Here is a 27,789-nt window from a genome sequence, read left to right on the forward strand (position 1 = left end):
GAGTGGGAGAATATAGGTGCCATGCCATTAAAAAAAAAAGCAAAAAAAAAAAAGCACCACTTCTTCACCTTAAAAAAAAAAAGAGCATCAAAAGAAAAATCTGAGCTTCCAACATGAGGAAAGTGGTACTAACTGTAGACAACTGCTAACTGGCCAGTGTATCATCCTGCCTGTTATTATTGTTTATCTTTCATTTCAAGAAACACCCCATTTCCTAGAGAAGCTTTGACTAATATTAATTGTAGTCAAGCGTCTTATATAATCTGGTTACTATCAAGACTGTCTTGGTTTTAAAAATTGTTTGTAGTACTGTGAGATGATGCAAAATATATTCTATATCCTGTTTCCTACCAAAAATAGATGCAGTTAATAGTAGTACATTATTTGTAACATAATCGTAAATAGTCATGGGACAAAGTTATAAAAGGTCTTTCCCACAAAACATCCTTTTAAAACATTTAAAATCTGAATAAAACCCTAACCGGTTTGGCTCAGTGAATAGAGCGTCGGCCTGCGGAATGAAGGGTCCCAGGTTCGATTCCAGCTAAGGGCATGTACCTTGGTTGAGGGCACATCCCCAGTAGAAGGTGTGCAGGAGGCAGCTGATCGATGTCTCTCTCATCGATGTTTCCAACTTTCTATCCCTCTCCCTTCCTCTCTGTGAAAAATCAATAAAATACATTTTTTTAAAAATCTGAATAAAGAAGTGTCAACTTTATCAAATACTTTTCAGTCTCTTCATGTATTCTACCACCTAAGTAATTCTGAATGCTGTGTATCTAACTTCTAATATAGGGTGTCCCAATAAATTATACACAAAGTTTGAACAATTATAAAGGCATTGTTTATTAAACTATATTTCATTTTCAAAATTGAGCTATCAGCTGTTATAAAGTGTGTAGACATTTTTTGGGGAACACCCTGTAATAGAAGTGAGACTCCAGATTAAAAATACATGGGGTATAACACTAAAATAACTGACTCATTCCCTGCTAGTAACTTCATTTGAAATATTGAAAAAGCATACCTAGTTACAATGACTTGCATAAGTCAATTAGTCACTGTTAATGCACTCTAAAAACGGTGACAAATTTACTAACTTGCTTTTGACATTTCTTTTATATCCTAGACACAAATGACATTTTTTATTCTTTCTGCAAATGTTGGTAATGAACTCGCTGGTCACTTAGACAACAGCTCAGAGCCCTCCTCACTCCACCATCACAGCAGGTCCACAGGACAGGCTGGTGGACGGGAGGGGAGTTTAAACCACCACCGCAAGGAACAATAAAATCACACAACACTCATTTCAGGAGATGAGAAGTTTACTTAGAAACTGCAAACATTTAGCAAAGATAAGACATAAACACTATTTTCCATATTCTACAGAAATACAGTAATTTATAGCTGGCTTGGTACATGGTGATCACATGATAAAAACAAATCTAACAGAAAAAAAAGGTTCATTCTACTTTTCTGCCATTTATCACAACTTAGTAAGTGTACTAGTAAGTACTAGAAGACAGCTGCATAGGAAGATCAGAATTCTAGGGCTGTTTGTTAATACACATTATTGTATTATAATATATAAAAATAAAATAGGTACAGATATACAATTAACATGCAATTTAAGCTATTATTTTGAAGAAATAGGACAGAATTTAGTGAACACATTGAAAAATGTGTTAATGATAACATGTTGTTATAAGTAGCATATCATGGTATTTTACATGGAATGGAATTTCTTCCTCCTTATGTAATGCTTGGCAAACTGAAACAGGGTAAGTCTACTTCTAGAGCAAATTTGAAATAATGAAGGAAAATGAGTGGATAATTGTACTAGATACTTTTCTAAATATACTAAAGTACCATAATTTCATGCCTACCTTACCATCTCCCAATTTAAAATAAAGTCATACTTTGTACCCTATGAGTCTGCACTGTCCAATATAGTAGCCCTTAGCCAAATGGGGCTATTGGAGCACTTGAAATGTAGCTAGTCAGAACTGAGATGCACTCTGAGTACAAATGCTGAATTAAAAAAAAAAAAGGTAAAATATCTCAATAATTTTGTATACTGATTACATACTTACATGATAATATGCTTAATATATTGGATTAAATAAAAATATTAATTTCACCTTTTAAAAAATTAAAAATTACATATGTGGCTCACATTTATTTCTATTGGACAGAGCTGATGTAGGCAATATCTAATTATGACATTAGCCTTAGAACTTAGCATACTTTAAACACTGTGGAGTACTGACTCCCAGAACACATAAGCACCCTCTGCACACACATTACTGCAGAATTTATTTTTATCCTTCTGCAAGGTATACAGTTCAAGTATAAAAATAATTCATAAAATAACCTTAAAAGTGTCAATTATTATATGGTGAGAACTGAAGGAAATTCAATGACTTTTTTAGGGGGTGGAGAAGGACAGATTTTTTTAAACAGCAGTGCAATCAGAATGAAGACAATATCTTTGGGAAAATAAATTAGCCAAACATTTATTTAATGCCCAGGATCTGACCTTGCACCACAGATCCTATATGTAATTGTCTATTTAACCATAACCTGTAACAGAATCTTAACACAATATTGACTGCACCTTATTTAAATATTCCATTTTTGGAAAAAATCTTCAAGCAATGTAAAATTAATACGCATGGTGAATTCTAATCGCAGAATATAGTATCTGAGAACTATCCCTTAAAGTCTCTCGGTGTTTAAGCAACTGCCTAGTGTCCAAGAGACTTGCATTTAAAACAATTTAGAAGCTACCGGAAAAAAAATCATTGACATTTCATCATTTTCTTCTCCTTTCTTTTTTTAGTTTTTATAATTGAGTGTATAAATATTTGGCATACTTATAATACCTCAACTTTTATTCTGTCCAACTTAAAAACAAGTTAATCTAGTGCACATTCCATTATTCCCCTAGGAACAACACACACCAAAACACAATACTGCCTGTGGTCACCCAGTCAGAAGCCAGCCTCACAGTCATGCATCAGGAACCTCTTCGGGAGCCAATACCCAATTACAACGATGCTACACACTCTGTTCCTCACAGCTCAGGCTGGAATGTGTAATTGTTTAAATCTGTTTCTAATTTCCACTGGAATTACAGAGCATTCCAAAAATGCTCTGAAAGCCACAATGAGCAGATTCTGAAGCTACTCTATCATTCATAAAAATGTCTCCCTTATTTTAAAGATGTTCTGAGAAAAGCAGCAAGCAATTATTTAATATTTTACCATTACCACTTTTAAGATATCGGAAAGCAACCAAGATTTAGGGAGAAATAAGCAAAATCTAAAGCAGGTAATACTCGATATACCAACATAGACGCTGACTGCAGAAGACTACAGCAGTTCTCTCTAGAGTTCAGCAGCCCACGAAGACAACTGCATTTATTCTTGTGCCTTGCACAAACAACTACTTAAACTTTTCACATCCCCTATCTTCAGACCAATGTACATGAACAATAGTTTCATTACGTTACTAATGCCAACTTAAATAAGCCTGAAAATTCATGTCCAATGATGTAATTTTTCAGTTTCAAACATATATTACTCTACAAATATACTCCTCAGTGAAAGATGACAACAGTCTCCTTTCTGAAAGCTGTTCTTTTGATAGATCAATAAATGACTATTTATCAAGCACCTATGATGACTGCACTGTTTACTCTCATTCTTTAACCAATAAGAAAAAAAGACCTGCTCCAAATGCCAGATGACATTTGTGAGGGAGGATAATGTATGAGCACTTTTTATAAAATGCTGTATGAGTCAACATCTGGACATGTAAAATTGTTCATCCCTATGACATTAAGAAACCTCAAATTTATTATTGATTACTTTATAAAGACAAAAACAGCCATCTGAAGTACGGTGCATAGTACTTTGAGGAAACTGACTGCTATACATAAAATTAAGGCTGATTCCCTAATGATATGGAAGAAAAGCCAGAAAATCATGGTTTGTGAGCAACCAAAGACTTAATAGCGTTTACACTAATATCTGATTAATTCAGGCAAATGGGTACTTGTGTTAGGGTCCCAACTTTGCTTGAGGGAGTTCGTCTAATAAAAAAAGCCTTTAAACAGGAGCACTGTAAGCAAATATGAAAATAAAAATCCTTAGATAAAATTCTTTGTAAAACCACGATATAAATTCAAGTTCCAAATCTCATTTAAATGTACATACATATATATGTATACACACATACACATATGCTTTAAAAGTACCTAAGTTTCATTTGCAATCTTTGCCTTGCATGTTTGAACCTGATTATGTATCTTATGCACTTTATTTCTCCTAAAACTAAGAATATGGACAATGGTGAGAAGACAGAGATAAGCTAGCTTCAATTTTCTGGCCTTTAACAATTCTGACCTGTTGTATTCCTACAAGGTACAGAGTACTATGCAATGTATTGAACATGTACAGGGTCTGCACAAAAACACTCTTTAGGGAACCTGAAGTTTTAGGAAGCAAAACAGTTGTCAGTTAGTTTGAAAACAGTAATAATTTTCCTCAATAGGATTTCCAAAAACTGAAAAGGTCCACTGAAACACCCCTATCTCTGTCAAACATGAAAAATAATTGTTTCCAGAGAAGACACGTGAGAACATTCATAATAGAGCCATAGGGACTGAAGCAGCATGATGAACAATGAGGCAGTCACGAAGCATCTACGTGCTACTGCACTGGTAGTGGTTCATAAAAAATACTATGTACACTAAAATTTCAAGAAGTAGTAATGTATCTAGTATATTTTTGCCTTTTCTTTTTTGCCACTGAATATAAAATTTTGTCCTAAATTTACTAAATCTTCTACACCCTGAGGAATAATAATAGACTAATTAAAAAAAATGCCAGGGTTAGTTTTGTGGACCATATTATTGCCCCAAAGCACAAACTATATATATACATATATAGCGAATATTCTTGGAAGCACAAGGTTGCATGAGCAGACAAAGCTGCTGCTTTCTCTCTTTTTTCCTAGCGAAGAGTTTGGTTTTACAGCGTTAACATGGCCTGGAAAGTTGGGAGCCGAAGGCTTCCCTGACCCGATCCCAACAGACACAATGGTTTTCTGTCTCAACTATGAACATGACAGATATTACTGGAATATGTTATTCAACAGTCCTCTGAAAAGCACTTTGGAATCCTTAGCTATCTATTTTTATAAAATTACAATTAAAAATTATTTGCTATTTTGAAATATGGAATTCCCATCCCTCCCCTTTCCATACCCAAAGTACATAAAATGCCACATTTGAAATTTCATCTCAGTATTTGCTTCTTTTCCTCTGATATCTGAAAGGATAAAGTTTCCATTTATTTTCCTTTCAACTATCTTAATATAGGCCTGGATTTGGGGGGTAATTCTTAAAAGTTCTTAAAGTGAGGCAAAAGATTCATTTAGGACAATCATATTGCATTTCTTTCAGCGGAGGGAGCCAGTTTCCCTTTGAACACAGGCTGCGTGGGTTCCAGGCTGATGTTTCATTATGCACATACCATACTTTAAATGTGATGCCTTCAACCCCCCAGAAGAATGATTCTTCTTGGCAGGGTGCTTAAACATGGTAACTAATGAAATGCAAACGAAATCATAACATCTGCTCATATCAGTATCTCATTAGATAAAATACTCCATGGGAACCATGCCTAGCAATTGGAATGAGTCACAATCAACAGTTTGATAAAACTTCTGTTCTCTGTTTTCTACCTAAACATTAGACTTAAATATAATCTTGCTCCCCACAAAAGTAAGAAAGGCACTCGGATTAACACAGTATGTATAGTTATTTTTTAAAAGACACTGTGTGACATTAAGTAGACTTCTCAGGGCTGATTTTTCCTGCTTACTGCCTTCATCACACTGAATTTGCCTAAGATCCCTGAGCCTCAATGCACTTCATTAAACAGGAGCACGGGACAGAGTTCACCCAAGCACGGGAAGCAGCGGCACGTCTGTAAAGTGACAGCATTTGCAATGGTTCTATTTGAGAAATTTATTCAGAAGACAAAAAGGTCAGTTGTTACAATGCTGTTCAAATTTTCTAGCATAATTTAAATATTTAAGTTTTAAAATACAATTTTCTAATAACAAAATAACTGTAAGCTTACAAAAGCTTTATGGGAAAAAAAGATTATATGTTACTTCCTTTGTTAACTGAATCTTTCTCATCTTTTGTAATTCAGGGAACTGAGGTTGAGACACATTATTGTACAAGTGGTAGTTGCACTCCCAAATTGTACTTAGCGCCTGTGTCAGATACCATCTGTGCTATAGAAAATTACTACACTGATAACTTGTTCTCAACAATATTAAAAGTTCTCTTTACACACACACACACACACACACACACACACACACACACACTCAGTGTGTGTGTCTCAACAAGCATGAGCTGATATGACCTGAATATATCTACTAAATGACACATGGTCTACCCCCATATATGCTTTCCTACAAAATGCCACATACAAATCCAAGAACTTGTGTTTCCACATCTTGTTACATAAGCCCTTATCTGAAAATTTAAGTGGCTTTTAGTGACATTCTGTATACATTTAGTCCTATTAATCATGAAGCCTTTAACTTAAAATTAGAACCGTACCATAAGAAATATGACTGAAAGTCTGTGTCCATAGTTTCCAAAAAGGTAATAAAATGCTAAAACCTAGAAAAGAAAAAGGGAACACGAAGTATCAAATCCTTAAATTTAAAAAATGACTTACAGAGGTTTAAGAAATATCTAAAAGGTCCACAGTTCAAGTTTGGGAGGGGGAAAGGAGAAGTACAAAATGACTATCCATTCACTGGTACTGATCAACAAGTCTTTAAAATTAGAGAATTTCTTCAGATGCCCCTCAGTGGCTCTGGCTGTACTGGTAAGATTTTTCTGCAACATCATAACAGAAAATAGTGTTCTTAATGCAAACAGGTTTCATTAGTCCTATGATATTTAAGTGTGTATTAAAGTACAATTAATTGGTAATTACAGAACTATACTTCTTGGATGTATAAACAAAGCAGCTGTATAAAATTAACTTATTCAATATGCAATAGCTCCACTGAAGAATCATGAAGCTAGAATATATCATCCATTCACAGCCCATTGCTTCATTAATTTCTCAATCATAACTCACTCTATCACTCATGATCAATCTTTCCCCTCTTCAAACAGTTAATCATTCATTAATTGAATACATATTTAACAAACCTTCACAATGTGCAAGTAGAATTTGAAAACACCATATTATCAAAATAGGTATATTAAAAAAAAGGTGGGTTAGTGGTGGTGATGAAGATCTTGACAATCTTATTGCTTTTTGCATGTCAGTAGTATACATGATCCACAGGATGTACTACGGCCTACTATTCTTCCAGTAAAAGTTTGATGAAATGTATGTCAACCTAAACCATCTTTTAACAATGACATATTTATACAAAGTAAGTGAAGACTAACAAATCCCAAAAAATAGACACATCCTTTGCACTGAATGAGCTCATTCAGTCAAAAAGATATTATACTACAGCCAGTGAGTTTAGGTGTCGACCATTTAGGAAAAAAAATACAACCATATAGGACAATACCAGGTTTTTCTGTGAATGAACACTTAAAAATAAAATTTTTAGAAACAGCACACAAAAGTCATACAAACAGTACCCTCTGAATGTTTGTATTTTCACTCCTACTTCAAACTTTATTAGGAAGACGAGAGACCAAGATATTAAAGGACTGCATGGCTTCAGAAAGGGGTGGGTTAAGAGACTTAAAACAGATGAAGACAGTTAACAAGATGAGCAAGATACTCTGTGAAAGGTATAAAAAATGTGGCCCGGCCAGTGTGGTTCAGTGGTTGAATGCCAACCTTAGAACCAGGAGGTCATGGTTCAGTTCCCGGTCAGGGCACATGCCCAGGTTGCATTGCTTGATTCTCAGTAGGGGGTATGCAGGAGGCAGCCAATGATTCTCTCTCATCATTGATGTTTCTATCTCTCTCTCCCTCTCCCTTTCCTCTCTGAAATCAATAAAAATATATATTTTTTAAATGTGGAGCACTATAAAATTTAGCTGATGTTTCACAGGGTTTTTGTCTATATTCACGTCCTGAATACTCTAACATCAAAGCATTAAGAAGCCCTAATAGTTGGGATACTTAAAATGATGCTTAGAAAAAAGATAATACTGAGTGAGGCCAGAATTTGGCAACATGTATCAGTGGAATGAGTTGAACCTCCCATGTCATCTCTGTGTAATTTCCCCCTCAATCCCTGTAGATGCTGAAGATCACAAGTTAATGGTTTTATCCTTGAGGTATTTGATTCAAAATATGCCTTGCACACAAAGGGCCATGGAATTATGTTCATAATGACAATTATTTTTTCACTAAAATACTGTAAAAGCTACAAAAGGATAATTTGCCCTAAGAGGTAAGAGCACCTTCTGTCTACAGCAACCAGGCTGGACAATTTTTCTAGTGTTCTTAAGTCTCAACATTTTGCCACTCAACAAAATCATGATGCACAAGTACAGGACTTATTCTTTTCCCTTACAGCAATATGTTTCATTAAATTCCAGAGTTTCCATAACAGTGAGATAGGAGGTCTGCCTTTCCCTACATCGTCTCTTTGTACCATGGGTGACCTAGCAAGGAAAAAAGGATAACAGACAGAGCATGGTGGCCACCACTGTTTCTGCCACTATGACTCACATTCTTTACATACACAGGGCAAGACAGCCTCCATCACTAGAGGAACTTTTAGAGGAGCAGTTCATATTCATATTTCATGTGTGCATGTGTTTAATGGAGTATGGAATTCATTGGAAATAGGGAAGAATATCTTCAGAATATGTCACTGAAATAACACAGATAAGAAAAAACAGACAAAGGTGAAAGTGACAAAAAATAAGGAACAAACTGGGACAATGAAGAGAAAGGTATGTGGAAATAAGGAACACAGACCACTTATGAATGGGAAATATAATAATATAATAATAGAAAATATAATAATGGAAAATAGACATTACCTGGTACTCCCCAAACTCCCCCCGCGGCCCAACCAACCTGAAAAAAACAGCCCTTGTTATTGAAAAGATAAGATACAGCTATAAGGTGGATACTTTGGTACCTCATCCCTGATAAGTTTAGTATCAAAGTTTTTTAATTATTTTATTTTTTAAAATAAGATTAAAGAATTAACCTTCAAAATTAGTCTGTCTCCCTGGCTTTTGCCAGTTAACTTTTAATAATCATTTCATAAAAATTTTGTAGTTTATCCAGTGTATCCTCAATAACTTAAATTTTTAAAAAGGAAGATTTTTATGGATACATTTCTATGCATATTTCTCCCATTTTTTATGGTGAATTGGAAGGAAAATAAGTAGTAATAACTAAAAATGGCATTCCAGGTTTTTTTTAAAAAATTGATTTTTATAAGCATTGATCTAAATGTTTTTGGCATATACCAAATTTGAGGTTAAAAACAATCTATCAAAACTAGTAATAAAAATAATTTTCCAGTACTGCAATTACATAAACTCTTAAAATTATTATTTTTTAAAATAACCATTTTAAAAATGGATTACATTGGAAGCATGTTTTTCATATAAGTTCCAAAACTCTGACTTTGGTTATCTTGGTCTATAACTTGTAGAACATGTTAGAGAAAGAAATGGTTTGTATTTTCACATAACCATCCATCTGGCCATTTGATTCTCAAAACAACAATTAGATTGAGTAATTTTGCATTTGTATTGTTTTTAAGCTTAACTACAACATACATTTTTAATTTAAAAAAAAATTAGTCTATCCAGCAATTGCACCGAGGTGGGTGGAGGTGTTGAACCAGCTAGGAGGACCAAATGAGAAGCCTAGAAACAGGCTTCTTTTAGAAATAAACAAGTATAGAAACAGAAAGGATGAGAAGTTTCAAAGAAGAAAATTAAGACTCACTGTTTAGCAGGAAAGAAGTACACAATTATTTTGTCCCCAAAGGAATGCCAGTTCTTAACAAAATAAATAAAATGAAAGGTCTTTTTTGGACTTTTAACCTAAAGATGAAGAATATATGGTTAGCTAATAATAGCAGACAGTTCATGCAGCTATGTAAATAAGAAAGGAAAGCAATATTGCACTAAAAAGGGGAACCTTGCAGGAATAGTCCACCTTTTTCATTGACTCAACGTACCCAGCCATTTCCTATATGCGTTGGCAAACCTGGCCTGCTCTACATTCCGGCAAGTGGACAATACTTGATCGATGAACCTGTGTTCCATTTCCAGGCCTACGGAATCTAAAGCTGGGGTCCGCTTCAGGCGTTTTGTTTCCTGGGAATAGCCTTGCTTGCTTGAGTCACTCAATCCATCCACTTCCATTGCCTGAGCCGTGCGAGGGCCTGTTGGGATGTGGTGCAAGTCACTTGAAGTCCCCACAGGGCTGTCTGCAGTTGACAACTGGGTCACACTGTGAGGAAAACTACCACGTAAGTGATGCTGAAGGTAGAAAACATGCCGCCTGTGAAAAGGGAGGGAGTGGGGGGGAATAGAGAAAAGAAGATCACATCGCAAGGTCAAGGTTTTCAAGGAAAACAAAAAACTAAGTTGATAATTTCAAAACATACAGTACTCAGTTCACTGCTCCATTCATAACCCAGACTTATCTGGCAAAAGGAGGAATAATAGTTATGATGAAGTCTCTGGGTATATTACTAGCCTTACAAGTCCAGATTACCGGTTTGTGAGAAAGGTTTTTAAATAGCATTAACTGAGATGATGGCAATCACTTCAAGTTCTATTCTTTGTAAACTGTAATACAAAACCAAAATTAGGTCTTAGCCCAATCTCTGCAATAAATTAAAATACAAACCTTGTTGATATCCCAAAAGACAAGAGATTCTGAAACAAAGGGATTAAATAGCTCCTCTAGAGGCTTAGTCCATGGCCTCTAGCCAATACTTTCTTTAATAAGAACAATCTACTGCAGTTGGTCTTATGTAGAAACCATGTGAGCTTCTCCTAAATACATCACTCAATCTCATTAAAAATCCACATGCATTAGGGATGTGCTGGGCTCCGAGTGAAGTATGTTACAAGACACAGTTGCTATTCTTCCTCTAAGGAGAGCAGGTCTCCTGCCCTTAGAATCATGTGGATTTATTTATTGAAAATGAAGATCCATGTGCCTAATCTCCAAAAATCTGACGCAGTGGGATGCACATCTACTCTACACAATATGGTAAACTATATAGGTTCCAGGTCATTGTATCTCATCATCACATCAGCAATCTAAGCCCTTAAAAAGATAATACTATCCATTTTCCCAGCATATCCTGGAGTAAACAGGGAACACATACCCACCATATAGAGGACACAACTTAAAGGACAGATAAACTTCCTTGGGGCAATGAATCTGTAGTAGAACACTAGCTTGTAGATAGATAGGCCGTCCCAATTATCTCTTCTCCCCACTCCCACCCCAAACTAACTCCAATTAATCTTTACATGAACAAAGACAGTTTCTGCTCCATTAATCTAGCTCTCTCTCAAACACAAATAGATTTTTAAAATTCCCTGAGCCTTGTTATTAATATGCCTAAATATAAAGCAACAAAAAAATCTGTAACATCAAAATGACATAAGTCAAGATCTGTCTTCTCTCTTGAAAATGTGGAATAGGAGTGTCTTGTTTTTAAGAGAAAAGAAAATTCTATATTTATGTAAGTGCCAAAGAGGGGAGATTATCTTCCATCTTCTAACTATATTTAGACTGGAAAAAGGAGACAAATCTCAATTAATTTTAAAAATATAAAAACATTTAAAATTCCTATCTCCTACCTAGCACAGGCAAGTCTTTTGTCTACAAACAGAATCCTATGACCTGAAGTAGAATTTGCATTTGTAAAGATGAAGATGCCTCCAATTAGATGATCCAAAATAAATCACGGATTCCCATACCTGGACTTCATTCCAACATGAAGTTACTTTACTGTCAAATGTGCTCAGAAGTCAAATTATGAAGTTCCTAACGCTCTCTCAGAACTTTCTAAAATCGTGTTACATACCCCAAGTATAGTTTACTTAAACACACACACACACCACAAAAGACAGAGTGTCAAAGAGATTATACTTAACTAGAGGCCCGGTGCACTACATTCGTTCACTGGGGTGGGGTCCCTCAGCCCGGCCTGCGCCCTCTGGCAGCCCGGAACCCCTCGCTCCTTACCGCCCGCCTGCTTGCCGCTCTTTACTGCTTGGCTTGCTGCTCCTTAGCACTGCCACGGAGGTGGGAGAGGCTCCCGCCACCGCCACTGTGCTCGCCAGCCGTGACCCTGGCTTTTAGCTGAGCAGCGCTCCCCCTGTGGGAGTGCACTGACCACCAGGGGGCAGCTCCTGCATTGAGTATCTGCCCCCTGGTGGTCAGTGCGCATCATAGTGACCGGTCGTTCTGGTTGTTCCGCCATAATGGTAGCTTAGGCTTTTATTATATAGATAATGGTCTGAAGCATAAAGTTTAGCTAGTCTCGGTGACTAATGAATGGTCTAACTGTATATCCTATTTCCCTGTTAGGATTTTTTCCTTTATATTAAAAAAAAAAATGGCAGTGCTGCATCCCAGATATGCTAAATATCAGTATCTCCAAGGAAGGTGTGCAGAAACTTTTGTTTTTTTGTTTGGAAGTAACATATTATTCTGTTGTACAGTCAAAGGTGAATACCACCATGCTAAGCTGTAGGCAAACATCTACACGAGGAAAACAATTATTGATGATCGTGAGGAGGATATGGTTACACAAACTCCTCCAAATCACTGAGGCAAAGTTCCACAAGCAGATCACATGTTCACCCATGCAGGCAGGCATCAGATGCAAGACCTCTGTAGGTCTCATAAGGACACACACAGCTTCATGAAAGAAATTAATTTTCCCTTCTCTTACCTATGACACCAAAGGGTTTCATGTCCTGGGTAGGAATCAATAAGATCAGTGGTGAATTCAACTTCTTCCTCTAGAAGATGGGGAATATTTATCCTTGGTTCCTCTGTGGAAGCTGCTGCTGCTTCATCTTGTGGAAGAAGTAGGGCTGGCTCACTTCTCAAAGGGTTTTGCTCCAACACAGAACTGTCTTTCACAGTTTGGCTAGTCAAAGACTTCAGCAAAAACTGGCGGTAGTGAAATCCACTGTGGTCTGAAACGTGCATGGATGCCCAGTGTTTAGTAGAAGATAGTTCATCAAGAAGAATCTTGTAAGAAGAAGAAAGAAAGGTGAGACGAGAAACTTCCCAAGTTTTTATTTCTCCATTAATGCCTTGCTTTGATTGTCCTTTTTGTGTGTGTTTTTGACAATGCCATTCCTACCAATATTTTGTATACAGTGTATACACAGTGCTGTTGCTGAGCGGAAGCTCAGTAAATGCTAGTTTCGACATTCCCTTATAAAGTAATTGGAGATTTTACACACACACATATATGCTATAGAAAGGAAATATAAATTCAGAGGTTACTTGGATGTAAACTTTCTTTGATATTTAATGAACCTCTACTATATCTAACTTATCACAACAGACTCAATGTAATTATTTGTTCTTCACTATAAGTGCCATGAGGGCAAAGACCATGTCTGTTTTGCTCACTACTTAATTCTAAAGGCTTGGTACAAAAACATGACTCATGAGTAACAGTAAATTTCAAGAGTTCACGACTATTACTTACTATTCATCTCAACTCACTTAACATCAATGATAGTTTTTTAAAGGTAGATGAGATGAAATTCAGCAGTGAACTGTTTAAATCTTTGTGCTATCAATCCTGCAAACTAAACAATTTTAAATGGAATGAAAAAAAAAGAAAATCAGCATTTATGAAAAATTTAATTATTTGGCAGTAACTTGAACAGCAAATGGGTACATTGATCTACCATGTTCCATCAGAGGATTTTTCAGACCAGCTAAGGAAAAAAGACATACTTGTCAACAGTGAACAATATAGACAACACAATGTCAAAAAACTCTTTTACCTGTTTTTTAAAGGTTCCAAGCAAATGCCTTCTCCTGTACCAAGATCCCTCTCCACTTCTCACAGTCTCTTTTCTTCCCTAGAAGAAATCTTTTCCTCTTCTGAACCTCCATACTTCTTGTGGGTTTCACCATATATATTATAGAATTTTCTGTGCAACTTTTTTATCCCATCAAACCCTACAAGTTCTTTAAGATCCTTATCTGTCCCTATATCCACTGGCATCAGAGTGGACATGTAAGTATTCTATGACTGAATGAATAAACAATTTAATGAATGAAGTGACTAGTACTGAGGGATAAGCTTATTCCCTGCTAGGATGGTTAAGTTATATCAGTGAAATGTTTTAAATCCTAAAAGAGTTTATTCATAGCCACATAAATTTATTATAGAGGCTACCTCTGGTGAGTCATGAAGAAATAAAAAACAAGACTGTTTATTAGATTTAAAAGGTGAGCAAAATAGAACCAGATAAACTTCTAGCTGAAAAAAACAAAACTAATCTTAAGGTTATTACATTATTGAAGAATTAGGCAGCAGGACATGTAGGCTATAGTACAACAGATTTTAAATGCCAAAGTGTTTTCCACAGTGGGTACACCATTTCACATTTCTACCAACAAAGTATAAGGGTTTCAAATTTCTCTACATCTTCGTCAACACTTGTTATTGTCTGTCTTTTAAATTTTATCCATCCTAGTTGGTGTGAAATGGTATCAAACTGTGGTTTTGATTTGCATTTCCTTAATGGCTCAGGATATTGAACATCTTTTCATGTCTTTATTGGACATCTATTTATCATTTTTGGAGTAATGACCTCTGCTCAACTGTCTTTCCTCCCCTCCCACCCTAGAAATGAGACTATTTTAAAATTTACCTAACTATATGTTCACTTAAACACACAAACATCACAGGGAACATGAAATAGAAAATTAAAACGTCTCATATCTCCACTCTATAGCATTGATAAACATTTTTTATTCTCTAACCATTTTTTAATAGAAAGCTAACAAATGCTTATTATAGAAAAATACCAGAAAATATATCCATAACAGTACTTTGTGTGTGTGTGTGTATGTAATACATATATATATATATATACATATATATATATATGTGTGTGTGTGTAGATATATATATATATATATATATATATATATAATCTGTTGAACACTTACAATATGCCAGGCACTGTTCTAAACACTTTAAAATCACATTCAATACTAATAATATATTAAGAAATTATATTAGGTCCATCTCATATTTAGTATTATATCCTTAAACTATAATGAACATTTTTCTTATCTTCCAAAATACAATTTTACTAACAACAAAATATTATAACATGTGATAGATTGGACTGTAACTAAACCCTCATTATTGGTGGGTTAGACTAGTTTTTCACAATTATAAACAGTACTTTCATCTATCAAATATCCATACTTAATATAATCAATGTTTGTTGAGTGCTTAGTACAAGCACTTGCGATAGCCACTTTATGTGGATTCTCCCATTTAATTTATATCACTCGATGTAGTAGGAATTTTCATCTTTCCCATTTTATAGATGAGGAAACTGAAGATTAGAGAGGCTAAGACACTTCCTCAAGGGCACACAGCAAATTGATGGCAGTATTCAAATGAGGTCTGCATGACCACTGAGTGGAACCTTTTGCTGCTACACCATGCTGCATCTCCCATTATTTCTTTAGCATGAATTCCTAGAGGCAGAACTGCAGGATTAGACATGTTGACCTTCAGTAAGATTATAGCAATTTCTTTAATGCTTGTTTCCATAACCTCATCAATTCTAAGATATCAACACTTTAAGAAATCACTTTGCATTTTCTAGTTAAAAAAAAAAAGGCCAGTTCATTTTATATGTATTTTTAAGCTGCTCTAGGCTACTGGTACTTTTATGATTACTTTCTCTGACAGAAAAAGCATGATCTCCTTGCTCAATGGCTTATAAGAGCAGAAAGGGGATTTTGCAATGTCAGCACTCTTTACTGAGAGCAAGAGACACCACAATGGCAGTGATGACAGGAAAAGCAGTCTCCCCAAGGGCAAGGCTGGCTGACAGCATGTGAGCCTAGGATTGTGAGCCTAGCAGTGGACTCAAGCAGCTGAGTCAACACACCGTCTTCAACACCAGATGGTCTAAAGTAACCAAGAATTTCACCTTGGCCCCAAGTTCCTGATTTTGTGAGAATGTCACCATAAAAGGATCATATCTAGGCAGGAAAGCTTCCGAAGACTTCACAGCTCACCTGGACTTGGCCTTCCTCTTTTTCCTTAACTCTCCTCAACCCCCACACATTACCAAGCCATGGAGCGAAAGTGACTGGCTCTAAGCACGCAATAGCTCCCTCAACCCACCAGATAACTTGCAATCATTCCTCCAGACTCCCATGAGCCCAGCCTGGATGAGGAGTAATTTCTGTGCTCCCACTGAACCTGCAGCTTCCCCTGGTTCCTGCAAATGTAACATTGCTTTGTAACTGTTGGTATCTGCTTCCTCAACTAGATGTTCAATTTCTTGAGAGCAAACTCTGTCTTTACACCACAGTCTGGGAATGACTGGGTTTCAGTACTATTTCATGAGCAAATTGCGGTGAGTTGACCTAGCAATCTGGTAGCCTGTTTCACCTACATTTCCTTTCTGTGTGGAACAGAGAAAAGAACTAAATTTTAGTGAGCCTCTACTATTAGGTGCCCAGTACTTTACACACATTAACTTAAGTAATTTTCATAATAATCCACCAAGGCAGAAAGTAAAGCTCCTGTTTTAAGATGAAAACATTAAAGCCTTACTTTCCACAGACAGCTAGTAGGGCCAGACTCTAAGCCCAGATCAACGTAATTCTGTCTTAGCTCTTTCCTCTCCATTAGGCATCTCCCCTCCTGAAGCATAGAGCCATATCACCTAGAGAGGAAGGGCTACTCCTCTAAAATCGTTGGCCTAAAATCTGCCAGAAGTGAAAACTCTCTTGTTTCTCTTGGAGGAATCTCTATCTTGGAAACAGAGAGGAGAGGGAACCTACGAAAGATGTATAAAGAAGGCAGTGGTGCGTAAAAATTAGAGAACAGTGTCTCTATTAATCTGAAAGCATTTTGACGTCTTTAAATTGTCTCAAGACTGGGAAGCTTTTAGACAAGTACCCTCAATGCTGATGACACTGATATCATAAAAAGGGAAGAAGAAATTAGAATAACTATAGTATGCAAGGAGCACAAAGATACCTGGTTCTCCCTCTGATGAATAATAAGTAATGCTGTGGCTAAGTCTAAGCCATTAAAATTCTCTGGTAACTTCCATCTCTTTATTTCTAAACTGAAAGGATTAGGCTGTGACAGTTTCCAACCTGGCTTTGCATCCAAATAACCCCTGAGCTTGTCAAACATACTGATCTCTAAATCCTACCCTCATCCAATTTAGTAGGCCTGGGGTGGCACCTAGGAAACCTCAGGATTTTTATAGACTCAGCCAAGTTGGGGAATACCTGAGTGAAAGCTTGTTTCCTTCCCAAGAGAGACTGAACAGGCAGCCAGCTGACTCAGAAAGTCACATAATCAGAGGCTATCAAGAAAAAAACAATTTCAGTTCTCCAATGCTCCGCAATCCCTTCCAGTTTCAGGGCAAAATGAGTTATGCTCAGTCTTCCTTACTGCTTAAACCTGCCTTTGTTCTGCCAATGCACTAGCCTTAACAGTGCCAAAATATGCTGGTGAGGAACACAACTTTGTTTTAATTGCCAGGACCCCCTGGAGGTATCAGCTGTCGTGATCCTCTCTAGGCTGCTGGGCTGCCATTAGATCCTCCTCTTTCCTCCTTTAAAACCCTTGAGGAGGAACTGCAACCAGGAGATTTAAAGGGCAGGCATGGAGAGTGCTAGGGAGAGGAAAGGGCTACTCCTCTAAAATCGTTGGCCTAAAATCTGCCAGAAGTGAAAACTCCCTACCTTGACATCTAGCTTGGCCAGGTGTTGTAAAACCCAGATGCGATGGGACCAGGCATTATAGTTGCTTGGGTATCTCCCTGCCGCTTCACCACAGACCTCCATCTCTTCTCGTATTAGTCGCTGTGTCCTTTCTGCAGGAATTGTTCCCAAGTTTCCTTTGGTCACAAAGGAAGGCAAGGAGGTTTCCTGCATCGTCTGGTAGGGTAGCATGTGGGAAAGAGAATGAGGAAAGAACATAAACCAGAGAGAAAAATAAAATTTTCTTGTTCTTAATTTTCTTGTTCTTAATATAATTTCCATTCACAGATAATGAAAATAACACCTGTGTGTGTGTGTGTGTGTGTGTGTGTGTGTGTGTGTTTTGGGGGGATGCGGGGGAACTGTTTTTGTTTTAAAGACATAGTTAACTTTAGCAGCATTTAAAAAGAGGAAAGACAAGAGGAAGAAAAATCTTTCTAAAATGTTACAATTTGTCAAAAAGAAAATGCCATCAGTTACAAAATGACAACTCTGTGAGTGAGTGTGTGTGTGTTGTAGTGGTAGTTGGTGGGAGAGCAGATATAATTAATGGCTGGTAAATGCTAGAAGAGGAATCATGGTTCTGTATTTAATTACATACGAATGCCTCATCCTATGTGTATTTGTTTGCAAACTAGAAACTGCATTATGACAACTTTCATTAAGCAAAATTTCCATATTATAGTATAGAATCTAGAGGAAATAAATATATTATAATTAGTGAGACCATCAAGGTTTTAAAAGGTCTTTATAGATTTTCCCCCTTGTCTATTTTTAAGATTTTCATTTGCATACATTTAAATGAAATTCAATAACATGTCTCAACCACTTAATGTCTTTAGGTTTTAACAAATATTTTCTCATAAAGCATTATTTTAGATTAAAAATTTCTAACATAAAAGTACAAGAAATTGAGTAGGAAAACTAATTTTTTCATTTTCAAATAACAATTTTAGTACTTAACAAAACCTTGCTTTATAAAATATTAGCCAAGCCAACAGATTGACCGATGCATATTTAATAATTCCATTCTCCTGCCACCATCCCTTTCCAGACCTCTACACACACAATCATATACCTCTGAAGTCTGCTATCACAATTTCCACTAAGAAAGAAAATACAACTGATTAGATGGTTTGGAGGTAGCTCATTGGCAATGCTAGCCAAAGGCAAGATTATAGCTAAGATATTTTCAACTAACTGTAAGATCTTAAAAAATGCTCAGAATTTAAGCAAAATTTTAAATGGCTTAATAAACTGAGAACAGACTTCTTCAGAGAATTTTTCCACTGACCCAACCAGCAAGCTCACACCTATCCTTTTAGTCATTACAGTGGTTACATGGAGTTCAAAAGAAAGATGATTCCAGACAGCCAGGATAGTAAAAAGAGCTCTTATGTGCACTTTGGCTATGTGCCTCAGGCCTTTAACCTAAAAATATTCTTTGCATTTATGGTCTTAGCAACCTCTGCTTACCCATATACCATTCATTTCAGCTGCACTTATTTTCCTTATTTGCTTATTTTAAATAACCACAACCATCACCACCGCCATTTTTACCAAGAACACAATTTAATTAATTATAAAACGTAAGCTTTCTATTTGAATATCTAAATGCAATTTCCATGACTCCATAAGAATGTTAATAATAATGGTTAAAATTCATTGAGTATTTAATGTGTGCCAGGCACTGTGGTAGTATTTACATGTATTACTCATATAAACTCAGCTATTAACTCTGAGATAGGTGTAATTATTATTCCCATTTTACAAAAAAGAAAACTGAGGCTTGAAGAGGTTAAATAATTTCTAAAAATCACACAGGTAGCAAGTGTTGGCATCAAGATTTAAACATAACTTGACTTTAAAATTCATCCTCTGAACCAGTATGTGACCTGGTTTCACACTCTGTGTTTTCTCCAGCCATTCTGAATCCTACGTAAGAATCCTAAGGAGTACAATAAGCACACCTGTGAATCCATGTTTCTGGACTCTTTGGAAACTTAGTTAAGGCCAGTTTTCCCAGATGTAAATCCTTAATTGGATTTAAAGTGCCAGAGAGGATCAGCTCTTTTCTGTAAAAGAAAAATAAAAAGAACCATTACTTTATCTTTCTATCCAAACATATTGTATGGGTATTAATATAACCTCATTGAGAAGTGAATTTCCAAGAATTTTTGAAAAAAGAAAGAAAACAAAACTCATACATGTCACACACAGTAATCAAGAATGTATTCTCATAATCTTAAAATAACAAATAAAAGCTTTAAATTGGTGGTGGACCTTTTAGTTATCTATTTGGAAGAAGGCCAAGGGGTTTGCAAACCTTACAAGGCCTGACATCAGTATCTGTAGGGCAGCTCCAAAATGAGGCAAGGATTGTCTAGCTTCCTAAGTAGGACTTAATATGGCCTGGTTCATTAACAAAAAAATACACATACAACTAACAGTATGATTGAGATGTAATCTCAATTACTATTTTTATTTTTGAATTTTCCCTCTACCTTTCCTCATATGCATCTACCTTTTAATAAAAATTACTCCTTTAAAATTTTTGCTGCATATTTTACTTTCTGATTAAAGAGAATGTGAAAAAATCTCATCACTTTCCCTTGAAAACTCTAATTTTTTTGTGATCACTAATTGTTACAAAGACTAGCTAGTGCTGAAGCTAAAAAAAAAATACCCATGGAGCATCCAGGGGTTACTAAGGTGAGTGGTGTGCTTTATTCCTCTATATGTTACTGTATTTTTATACTTCTGCAAAGTTTATCTTAAATTTTTTTACATTTTTCTCTCTATTGCAAACTATTAGTTACTGCTTCTCTCTGCTGTCATTCTAGTCAAAATTTGTAGGAGACCAGGGGACTTGTCTATGACTAAACCTTCACTGGTTAACTCAGTAATTGGCACATAGTAGATACTGAATAAACAAATGCTACCTTTCCCCTCAATCTTCAGTTATTCTGTCTGAAATGACAATAAATAATAATAAAAGTCATCCTTATAAAAACTACCATTTATTGAACTTCTCCTGAGTCAGGCACTATGTTAAGTGATTTGCATATATTATATAATTTAATTCTCACAATAATCCTATAAGTATTATGTTGAACCACGTGAAATGCCAATATTCAATTGTTTTTTGAAATAAACCTTTTATTTTAGAATTCTTTTAAAAATTGACAAAATTTGTAAGCATAGTAAGGAGAATTCCTGCATGCCATTTACCCAGTTTCCTCTATTATTAACATATTATGGTACATTTGTAATAACTGATGAACCATTATTGACAGATCACTATTGGAACCATGCTTTTTTTGGAATTCCTTAGCTTTTACCAAATGCCCTTTTTCGATTCCAGAGTCCTATCCAGGATAGCATATTACATTCGACTATTACGTCTCCTTAGGTTCCTCTTGATCCCTCAAGTATACTCAGGTATACCTCATTTTTAATGGCCTTGACAGAGTACTGGTCAGGTATTTTGTATGTTTTCTCATGGTAAGACTAGGATTGTGAGTTTTGAAGAGGAAGAGACCACAGAGGTAAAGTGCCATTTTCATCACATCATATCAGGGGCACACAATAGCACGGCTTGTCATTGTTGATGTTGACCTGGATTACTTGGCTGAGGTAGTGTATACCAGGTTTTCTCCACTGCACTTTTTGGAAGTCACACTTGAGTAGGAAATTATACTCCCCTCCTTGAGGGGAGTCATCTAGACAAATTATTTGGAAATCTTCTATATAGCGAATTTGTCTATTGTGTCCTATTTATTTGTTTATTTATTCAATCATTTATTGATGTCAGTATGAACTTACAGATATTCATTTTATACTCTGGGGTATAAGCCAATATTATTTTATTATTCAACTTATTCCAGCTTTGGCTCATATTATTTTTGAGCACTTCCTGACTACTTCCTAACTTCCTGGCCTTGTGAAATATTCCAGGCTCATCTTGTATGTTCCCTGCTCTGGTTTTAAAATCAGCCATTTTCCCAAGAAGCCCAGTTCTTTCTATTAGAGACTGGTATTAGAAACCAGGATCTGAATGCTTGGATTTCATCATCTTTGATCTACAAAAACAACAATTTCATATGGTGTAATCTAATATTAACTCAATTTTACAGATGGGGAAACTGAATTAGGGAGAGATTCAATAACATGATCAAGGTCTCCAAGCTCAAAGTGTCAGAACCAAAAATTAGATCCATAAAGTTACCAATTTAAATCAATAGGCCATGAGTAAAGGACCCGAATCACTGGAGCTTGTTGTCAGCTACTCAGCTACTCTAGTTGCTCAAAGATGTTCTGCTTACTCTATGTGCAGACTGTTGGAAAAATAGGACATTGTTATGAAGTCAACCTCTTTCATCAAGTAATTCACCAATTTTCAAAGCAAATTCAAAGAAAACAAAATAGGAGAAAAAAACAGAAGCAGCTGTCACTTTTTTCTATAACCAGATGGATTTTTAAACTACATGCATCACTCACTCTAACCTCAGGATATCGGTTCAAAAACTTACTCTTGCCTGTATTTTTTTTCCTAAGACTGAAACACCTATAAATTGAAGTACCAATGTGCTATACCAGCTTTTAGCAGTTTATAAAATGCAGTCAAAATCTCTCAATTCTTCCCAGAGTTCCTGCAGAAGAAATACACCAACAATTAAACATAAAATGTTAAGTCTTTGGTTTGCAAAAGATCGTACAGGGTTAGATCAGTTTTTCTTCACTATGTATTCATGATTCCATGTCTTCATATGTCAATCAATCTCACTAATACAAATTAAAATGTACTAGAACAGCCCTAACTGGTTTGGCTCAGTGGATAGAACATCAGCCCTCGGACTGAAGGGTCCCCAATTCAATTCTGGACAAGGGTACCTTGGTTGTGGGCTCGATCCCTAGTCGGGGGCGTGCAGAAGGCAGCTGATCGATGTTTCTCTCTCATCGATGTTTCTAACTATCACTCTCCCTTCCTCTCTGTAAAATCAATAAAATATATATTTTTAAAAATTCACTAGAACACATATCTACAATGTTTTTTAAAAAAATCAAAATTTCCTTTCTACTTATCTGGCAAAAAATTTTCCCAATAATCTTCCTAGAGTAAGTTCAAGATTAACTGCTATTAACATCACTGAAATTATTTTATAGAACAATTTCATTTCATAAGACCAAACCACATATAATAAAAATAGTCCATTTCAAAAGAATCATAAAAATAATCACCTAATTAAAATCTTTTATTCACAGATATGGAAACTAAATCTCTTGAGAAGTTAATAGGTTTTGTCCAAAGTTGTCTGCTAGTTAATTGATGAAATAGGACTTAAGATTCATATCTTAAGACTAGGTTCTTTCTCCTCCACTGAATTATATATATGTGTGTATGTACATGTATGTACATACATTATGCTAGTAGGAATTTTTTTTGTTTAAGGATTTTCAATTTCTCTCTAATGAGGAATATGAGAACATGAATAAAAATGGTATTCCCACTTCTCTATTACCTTCCTTTCTTTTTCACTGCATTTAATTATTTTCAGTGCCCTGACTACCTTACTCAGTACCTCCAAAATATTATAATTTCAACACGTAATCAATATAAAAATTAGTAATAAGATATTTTACTTTAGGGGCACTAAGTCTTCAGAATCTGCTGTAGTTTACACTTATAGCACCTTTCAACTGAGTCACATTTCAAGGGCTCAATAGCCACATATGGCTAGTGGCTACTATATTGGGCTGTGCAACTCTAGAAAACTGTAGTGTAGCAGTGCTCAGTCTTTGGACTGGGTCTCTTTTCTACCTATACCCACTTCTTTGGGTATCTCAAACAATCTCAGGGCTTTAAATACTACCTATTTTCCAGTGATTCCCAAATTAACATCTGGCCTAGGACGCTCACCTGAATTTTAGATTCATAGACAACAAGCTAGACACAAACCTAACATCCCAAAATGACTTGCCAACCAGCAGCCCCACCTAAATCTGCTCCTCTTCTAGATGTCCCCTTTTCAGTAAATGGCAACTCCGTCCTTTCAGTTGCTTAGGCCCAAAACCAGAGTCAAACTTCACCCTCTTGATTCTCTCACATCCAATTCATCATCTGTGTCTTTAAACCAGATTATTAAATACAGTATAAGCTTATACAGTTTATAAAATAGGTGAGAATCTTATGACTTCTGACTTCCCTGCCGAGCTCATCTTCAAGTTACCAGTATCTCTTAGCTAAATTATTCTTTCCCTCTTTCTTGCTACTCCAGTTACACTGGACTCCTTGCTGTCCCAGAACACCCAGGGACAATTCAGATGACTGGGGGCTTTTTCACTTGCTGTTCCGTCCACTTGGAATGCTCCTACCCCAGAATCCACAAAGACTGATCCCTGATTTCATGCAGTCTTTGCTCTAATGTCTCCTATTTCGCACTGCAATACCACTCTTTCTTTTCTCTTTCTGGCCTTCCCTATTCTTTTCCCAGCTTCTCCCCATAGGATTTGTCAACACATGATCTATTATATATTTTACTTGTGAATGTCCTTATTGCTTTTCTTATTATTATTAGAATAAAAATTTCACAAGGACAGGGATTTTTGTTTGTTTTATTCTTGGTTTATTCCCAGTGCCTAGAACCTAGCACACAGTAATTATCAATCAATATTTGATGAATGAAAAAAAAAGTTGTCAAGAATTGTGTGGATTAAATAAGATAATGTATAAAGTTGTAGTATGGTCCTTGGAATATAGTAGCCACTCATAAATATTAGTCTATTCCCTACTGCTGTGGTGCTTTCCATAAAAGAAAATGAGAATTATAAAATTAAATATATTTTGAAGCTATATAACTCAATCTTTATAGCTGATCATTAATTATTCAAAAGACAATTTAAAAAAGACATATCGTAAAAGTTACCTAAAATTTTAAAAATCAGTTAAATACAAAATTCAGCAGGTATTAAAAAATACTAACTCAGAATATAACCTTGCTTAAAATTCACAGAAAATTAAATGAAGATGCTGGCCAGTTTGGCTCAGTGGATAGAGCATCGGCCTGCAGACCAAAGGGTCCCAGATTCAATTCTGGTCAAGGGCACATACCTTGGTTGCAGGCTCCTCTCCAGCCCAGGCCTCGTGCAGGAGGCAACCAATCGATGTGTTTTGCTCACATCGACGTTTCTCTCTGTCTTTCCCTCTCTCTTCCACTCTCCCTAAAAATAAAAAAATCAATGGAAGAATATCCTTGGGTGAGGATTAACAAAAAAATAAAAATAAATAAAGAAAAGAAAATTAAATGAAGTCTTTTCTCTATAGAAAAATTAAAATGTATTCACAATGTTCATTGAGACTTCACTTTTATTTATCTACTATGTTCATTGAGACTTCACTTTTATTTATCTACTAGAGGCCCGATGCAAGGGGCTTGGACCCTGCTGCCATGGCAGCCGCTTCTGCCTCAGCCCTTGCAGCCCTGGCTTCACACAGAAAGTCATCTGGAAGGACGTCTGGTCTAATTAGCATATCACGCTTTTATTATATAGGATAATTTGTATCCTGCCTTCCTCTTAAGAGATTTGTGTTAGTCTAAGGAACCACCAGTTTTTAAAAACCATAAATATTGAAAAACATGAACCTGGTCTGAATTGTAATAGTTCGATCAAGTATTTGTGTTTAAAGCTACAATAATAGAATTAAAGATATCAATAAAATATGACCTCTCTCTAAAACACTGAGTGCCAGAGTCTGCAGGTGATTTGCCCACAGAGGTCCCAATGTTAGTGACTAAACTGAGATTACAAGTTTGTGGCCTTGAATGCTCACCCCACACACTGTAATGCTTCTCAAATATACTAACCAGGGTCTTACTCATCAACCAACTATGCTGATTGCCCCTACCTCTCTTAAAAAGAAAGGAAAATAAAAGCAGGTATCAAATGGTATACTGTAACTCAACATGATGATTTATATTTCAGGAAAGAAGTTTACAGAGAACAGACATAAATATGCAAAAAGGGGCAAAGTGTATGTTAAAATTTTCATGGGCTTATTATAAAGAACGAGTAGAAGATGCCATGGACATATGGTTTATATTTCATTTTACAACTCATGGGGCTTGTGTCTTCAGAAATTTGGACAACTTCATTTTATCACTGATAAGAATGACATACCTCACGTTCCATGCCGTGGTAAAGTCTGGGTTTAAAAGCAGCAGGGTGCGTGTGACATCTATCAGTTCTAAAATAAAGAGAAGTCATATTAAAAACAAATAGTCCTATCCTTTAAAGCTCGGCTTCTCTTTAAGGTCTTTATTTTATTTTATATAGAAATATATGCTCACATTAACTGACATATAGATCTCATGTCACAGTAATTTTAATGATAGCTATACCTTGTTCTAAGCCAGTGATGGCGAACCTTTTGAGCTCGGCGTGTCAGCATTTTGAAAAACCCTAACTTAACTCTGGTGCCGTGTCACATATAGAAATTTTTTGATATTTGCAACCATAGTAAAACAAAGACTTATATTTTTGATATTTATTTTATATATTTAAATGCCATTTAACAAATTGAGTTCGCGTGTCACCTCTGACACACGTGTTACCTCTGACACGCATGTCATAGGTTCGCCATCACTGTCTAAGCTGTCAGGGATAAGGAGATTATCCTCAAGATTTTCTTCTACTTATGATAAGTATAACTCTTTCTTAAAAGTTGACATTGAAATAACTTTATAATACAATATGCCTATAAAGAATAATCAAATCAACCTCTTCATTCTTTTAGTAGTTTCTGGTACTAATTTAATAATTACTAAAGAAAAGAAACACAATTTCTATACCACTATTCATTTAATTCCACAAATATTTCAAGAACTGACTGCAAATTTTCAAAAGGAAAAAAATAATCACTCATAATCAACTAATTTAACACAATTCATTCATATTCCCCTTTGAAGACTATCCTGTTTCACACATTTTTACATAATTATAGCAATGATATACAGTTTTGTTATATATTTTCATTCAACATTATTACATATGCATTCTCCTACATTGCTACAGTATGCATTTTTAACAGCTGTGAAACAATCCCATAGTTTAATATGCTATCATTTATCTTATACTTTAGGGTGTTTCCTGTTTGCTTTTATTGTTATAGATAATATTGTAAAAATATTTTAATACACATTTTTTGTCTGGTAGATTATTTTCTGTGGATATTCTTCTAGGAGTAGAACTACTGTCAAACAATACAAATACCAGCAACGCTCCTACTAAACATTTCCAAATTGTCTTCCAAATGTACTGTATCTATTTATATAACATGAATGTACTTAAGTCCCTGTAACTCCAATCTATATAATTATACTAAAAAAAAAATGAATGTGGTAAATAAAAAATTATACTTTGATTCTGTCTTAATTTATATATTTAATTTCCAATCACTAATATGAACTTTTTTTCATTGTTTACTATTTTCATCTTATGAACAGCCTATTCATATTTACTAGATTTTTGTCTATCATGGTCTTGACATAATTCCTATATATTCAAATAAGCTCCATAAGCCTATATTTAATAGAATGAAATGAGTAATATTTAGATATACTGTCTTCATTTTACTAAAACTGAAAAGAGAATTTTAGGATTAAGTTGATCAAGCTAGGGCATAATACTAAATTAATGAAACATATACCAAGCTCATATTAAATGCTAAGTAAATAAAATAAGAAAACTGGCCCTAACTGGTTTG

At 35.5% G+C, this 27,789-nt stretch overlaps 1 protein-coding gene across 1 annotated transcript in view; it reads right to left on the bottom strand.

Annotated features, from left to right (window-relative positions):
* Positions 1–1,307: 1,307 nt before the first annotated feature.
* Positions 1,308–27,789, bottom strand: part of PTAR1 (protein prenyltransferase alpha subunit repeat containing 1) — a 50,151-nt gene continuing 23,669 nt past the window's right edge. The window contains exons 4-9 of the mRNA XM_023752329.1: positions 26,205–26,271; positions 19,997–20,101; positions 19,095–19,131; positions 18,009–18,203; positions 12,970–13,274; positions 1,308–10,550 (exon numbers count right to left, since the gene is read on the bottom strand). Of these exons, the coding sequence (XP_023608097.1) occupies positions 10,208–10,550; positions 12,970–13,274; positions 18,009–18,203; positions 19,095–19,131; positions 19,997–20,101; positions 26,205–26,271 (1,052 nt within the window). The 3' untranslated portion in view covers positions 1,308–10,207. The remainder of the gene's footprint in view (positions 10,551–12,969; positions 13,275–18,008; positions 18,204–19,094; positions 19,132–19,996; positions 20,102–26,204; positions 26,272–27,789) is intronic.

Source organism: Myotis lucifugus, unplaced genomic scaffold, assembly GCF_000147115.1.
Source record: "Myotis lucifugus unplaced genomic scaffold, Myoluc2.0 scaffold_31, whole genome shotgun sequence".
NCBI lineage: Eukaryota > Metazoa > Chordata > Mammalia > Chiroptera > Vespertilionidae > Myotis > Myotis lucifugus.